The 5,054-nt window shown below is 42.6% G+C and overlaps 1 protein-coding gene across 1 annotated transcript; it reads right to left on the bottom strand.

Moving 5' to 3' along the window:
* Nucleotides 1–247: 247 nt before the first annotated feature.
* LOC310812850 (alpha-aspartyl dipeptidase) lies at nucleotides 248–3,252 on the bottom strand. Its single transcript, XM_083681563.1, has 8 exons — nucleotides 2,861–3,252; nucleotides 2,344–2,432; nucleotides 2,168–2,242; nucleotides 1,895–1,974; nucleotides 1,565–1,738; nucleotides 1,382–1,441; nucleotides 526–608; nucleotides 248–436 (listed from the first exon to the last, which is right to left on the bottom strand). Exons 1-8 carry the CDS (start codon nucleotides 2,953–2,955, stop codon nucleotides 370–372), a joined length of 723 nt encoding a protein of 240 aa, XP_083537689.1. The 5' UTR covers nucleotides 2,956–3,252; the 3' UTR covers nucleotides 248–369.
* Between the last annotated feature and the right edge of the window lie 1,802 nt (nucleotides 3,253–5,054).

The raw sequence follows: 5,054 nt of genomic DNA, 5'->3' as shown, positions 1-5,054 counted from the left end.
TGTTACAGGTTCCTTGTTACTCTGCATTTTATCAAACAATATTTATGGCACTGATAACACTTATCAGATCAAACTGGCCATGGTCTTGGACACGCAATGAAACAGGGGAGCTGATCGCAGAATGATATTGGAAAAAGTGGAGCAAAAGTGGAACATGCGTCAGAGTCTATTTAATTGCTATGAGCTCAAACCTTGTTAAAGGCATCCTCAAATTGACAATTCAGTACACGTTATTGACTGTTAGCTTGTTCTGAAAGCAGGACAACATTTGTAGTAAAATATTTATTTCCATTTCATGGCAGAAGTCCAAAACCACAAAACAAGGCCAGTCTTCGATGTTGACAATCTGTGACTTCCCTTTTTCTCAGGTCAGTGACACTCTGTCAGCAAGAAGCTGAGATCACTACCGGTTTCATACTCTACTGCTGGCTTTCCCCTGAAACACAGACAAAATGTTATGAGACTCCCAAAATCGTGTCTGTGTGCGTGTGCGTGTTGGAGAGTGTGTGTTGGAGAGTGTGTTACCTAATGAACAGGCGTGCCTTGCAGGTCCCCAGCAGAGAAACTTTGTTCCCCTCGACCAGGAGCATGGAGCCCTCTCTCAGGGCCTGGGAATAGACAATAAATACCACCTGATCAATCATAAATAATACACACTGATGAAACACCCATTAAAGCGGAATTTTGCCCTGTAATCCAATGGATTTGTTGTTTTCATCATTCAATAGTAAACACATTACAAAAATGTGTTTTAAAACGACCTCTGAGTCAAGATATCTGGTGTTGAATGCCCTCATCGGTCCTGATGTTCCAAATTGCCCATTTCATTCAATTCCCCTCTGCCTCCCACACAAGGTCCTTCTGAACAGCACAAGAGCTGGCGCGGACTGCTCTCTGGGAACCACTGGCATGGTAGAGCAGGGTCGGAGTGCAAAAACGCTTGTCTGATGTATTATAACACGGTATGAGACCTTTTTTTTTTTTAGGAAGTAAACACAGACCTTGCAGTTCGACAGCTATGGTGCAGCAAAATGAGCATAATTCAAGATAGTATGCATTATGGATTGACCAGAAATACACATGAAAATGGATTTCTGGTAAACTTCCCCTTCAGCTACCAATACCACTAAATCAATCATCAAAACCAGCCTTGGCGACCCACAACAGAACCGAAGTGTGAATTGAGGTGGTGGTCCTTGTCTTTACGTTACTTTCAGGGTAAAGGCAGCTACGTGGTCTCCGTAAATACATGTGGCTATGCCATTTTAGTCACTAAGGAAGCAAATATGTGATTTTGTAATTTGGGCAAACTATCCCTTTAACAATCTATACCACCTGATGAATCATCAATAACCAGCCTATGGTCTCTCAGGTGACGTACCAGCACACAGGGGGTGTCTTGTTCCTCATGGTACTGGGTGATCCTCTGCTCTCTTGTCTCCTGGAGAGGAAGGAACATGACTCTCTCTGTGAATATATAACTGGTGGATACATCTGAGATTGAAACACTGGCTAACCATGTCACGTCGCTCTCACTGGCACTGGCCTTCTACTCTGTACCCACCCCCATGTGCCTGCTGTTGGGGTCGCAGTCCAGGAAGTGGGGGTTGATGTTGAAGGGCACCAGACCAATGGCAGCGAAGGAGGGCGGGTAGACAATGGGCATGTCGTTGGTGGTGTTGATGCTGACAGTGGACACATTGGTGCCCGCGCTGGAGCCCATGTAGGGCACGCCATCCTGGAACACAAGGCTTCCAATCATCACCAGCTGTCTAACACACGCTGTCTAACAGCTGTATCAGCTCACCACAGTACTTTACACATACAGTACTGTGCATAGTATCAGAAGACTTAGCAGAGTGAAATGTGTCACTCTAGGATCAGTGGCTCTCACCTGCAGAACTCGCTTCTTGATCTCAGACACCACGTTGTTGTCGTACAGAGACTTCAGCAAGCGGAAAGTGTTCCCACCACCTGAAGAGCACAGCAAAAGGTGGAGTAATATGACGACAATCACAGTTTATACTGTATACGATCCAAAAAAGGCTTAAATACCAACAATTATCACGAGCTGCTGATAATATGTCAACATACAAGTAACTACCTGACGTAGGACGTATGAGTTATTGGAAATGTATAAGATGATACATTTGTTGGTACCCCTTACCAATAAATATGCCCTGAGCCTTCCTTACTGCCTCCACTGGATCGGAGGCCTCGTGGATGCTGTCCACCTCATAGCCTAGGAGGCAACAATCAGATGAGTGAACTGAGAATCAACCTCAACAGACACAATCAGTAGCCCAGTCAGAGAGTGTGAATAAACTGTTGTAAAAGACATACCCAGACTCTTGAACTTGTCCCTGGCTGTCTTTGCATACCCATCTCTGTCATGCAGCGCATAAGGGATAAACAGAACCCTCTTCACATCCCTGCAAAAGAGTCAATGTACAGTAAATCTTTCATCGTGATCGAAAGAAGAGATGCATTCTATCAGCCTATGATGTACAATAATACAAACAGTACCGGTAACCAACGACACAATATAAACACCAGTATGCAGTAAAACAAAGAAAAGAAGAAAAAAAAGAAAAGAAAAGCAATAATGCTGCAAAATAATGTTATGTTGGAGGTCAATGGTATTGTGAAATATGATGGCAGTGACATATCGCAGAGAGAAAATAGTATTTAGACACCAAATTGTCTAGCCCCAACTGTTACTACCATATTATGTTTTACACATACAACATCCAAATGTGAAAAAAGAATATGGTGCTAACCAGAGTCAATATCCCATCCTAACTCATTTGAAAGACAGTCTGAATAAAAATGAATAGTCATCAAGTGAAAAGCAACTTACTGTCCGAAAAAATCTTGCATTTGTTGCTGACAGTGTTCCAAATATCCTCCCCCGTAGAGGGTTGAGTTGGACACCAGCAGAAGTCTCCTCTTCATCTCTGTCAAGACCCAACTCTGCAACTAACTGTGCTGAAATGACGCCCAAAAAGATTTATTTAGCCGTGCAGCAATTTCAAAGAAGAGTGAGCGGTCAAAGTTCAAAGTTCTGCTTGCAAATTAAACGTCTGTTTCGCTGACAAATATCTTCTAACAACAGTCTATAAATCGCCTTCACTCGGATACATCTGATAAGTCGAGACAGTTGCGAAATCTTTGCAAGTGGCAACGTTGGGAGAACACACCAGTGGCGATTCTTCTCTGTCATCATGGACAGAATGGAAAGTTCAACTTACAAATTACATCACTGAGCTGGATGTTGATACATTGTAAATGTCTATAGATTTGTTATATTATTTTTGATAAAAACATGGTTTGGAAACATTGGTTTGTTTGGAAAGCGCTGGGTCAGCTGATAAGTCACATGACAGCGAAATAGCTGAGGAAGCACGAGGTACTTCCTCACTCCCACTACAACGCGCCAATCTTCACCTGTCCAACTATTTAATATATATATATATATACACGGCGCATTGTCTTAATCCGCTATCAACCAATCATCTCCAACAACACCTTCTCCCTAACACTACCCTGCCTGCTCAGCAACATGGATATTTCAGAATAAGTTGTTGATGCAGTTATGTCATGAGTGTGCAAACTGCATGCTGTAACATCAATAGAAGCCTTTTCAATGTCTAGAATAACCTTTAAAGATCGTCTTTAAACAGTTGTGATATTGTAAAGCATGACACCAGGATTACTAAGTGGTTAAGGCGTTGGACTTAAGATCCAATGGATGTTAGTCCTCGTGGGTTCAAATCCCACTCCTGGTAATAGATTGTCCTTTGTCCTTCCTGGTAGGAAGAGTCTCTTTAGTTTGGATCAACAGATTTCACCGAACCCTTTCATCGATCAGCTGTGCGATATAGAGTTTGCCTGGCACAATGGCACTTATTGGCGGTTCATTAGCACTCTAAACTAGGAAACACGTGACATTTACGACTTGAAAACTAGTTGTACGAAGATGACATCCAAGTGACTTTCCCACTTGGAGAGTGCCAGTATCAACCAAATGCAAGTCTACAAAAATAGTGTATGTTAATTTTAACCGGGAAGTTCTGAGTTTCCGAACGCCACATTATGGAATATTCTCAAACGTGCAAAAGACGTCCGTCTGACACTCCAGACAGGCTTAAGAAAATCCTCAAAATGTTTCAAAAATACTTCTCAACCCACATGTGGCACCGGATGAGACAGTTTCTCTCTGTTGTGAATTTGCTTTCCAACATTTGGTTTCCAATGACATTATTTGGTTATCATTTTGGGCTTTAGCAAAAGAACATTGTATAGTTGTATATCTGACTTATATTTAACTTTTTTTTTTGCTCCATGGAGGCTTACACCATGGCCTGCCTGCTCTCTGAAATAAATGTGGCAGAGTAGAGGATGCAGGCCAAGTGTCGCAAGTCCAATTATAAATGTTTTCTCTCTATGCATCGATTCTGTTTGTGTGTGTGTGTGTCCGTCTGAATCCTGGTTTTGTGTGTCAGTCCTCAGGCCTTTGTGGTGAATGAAGTGGCACATTGTTGTTCTGGAAGGTGTCCTGTCCAGGACTGTAGCCACTGGTCCCTGACCTTCGCCTGACCCTGACCAAGAGCCGTGTCCGAAAAGGGTAGAAGATGTGTGGTCCACTCCGTTCTCAGCTCCATCTAGTGGACAAACCTGTCTGTAAACTGCCTCACCTTTACCACACGGTTTCAGACTCTGTTTACCAGACTGTATTTACCGGACTGTGTTTAGCGGACTATGTTTACCAGACTGTGTTTACCACGACCACATTCTTTGTCCATTGTTAAAGATGGACTCAGCCATTTGACGCAACCCAAATATAGCGAGGCGACTACAGTCTTGGATTTCTCCAGGGATGTTTTCTGTATTCAATGTATCTATCTATCATGGGCTGAAATACAGTATGTATATGAACATGGCCTTAATGTTTGCATTGAGAGTATCGATTGTAACATGAAGAAATTGATTGACTTTCAAAGAAAGTCAATCAGTGACTGGGTGAAGCAGTGACTGGTGAAAGGAAGAAAGGA

Source organism: Argentina silus, assembly GCF_951799395.1.
Source record: "Argentina silus genome assembly, chromosome: 12".
Classification (NCBI taxonomy): domain Eukaryota; kingdom Metazoa; phylum Chordata; class Actinopteri; order Argentiniformes; family Argentinidae; genus Argentina; species Argentina silus.
This window is presented reverse-complemented; position numbering and strand designations above follow the sequence as displayed.

Bases quoted from the DNA above. Each gene is read 5' to 3' on its own strand.
- LOC310812850 (XM_083681563.1), bottom strand. From the start codon at position 2,955: ATGAAGAGGAGACTTCTGCTGGTGTCCAACTCAACCCTCTACGGGGGA. The intron at 1,739-1,894 runs GTGAGAGCCACT...CTTGTGTTCCAG, and splicing joins TCAAGAAGCGAGTTCTGCAG to GATGGCGTGCCCTACATGGG. The intron at 609-1,381 runs GTACGTCACCTG...GTCTATTCCCAG, and splicing joins AAGACACCCCCTGTGTGCTG to GCCCTGAGAGAGGGCTCCAT.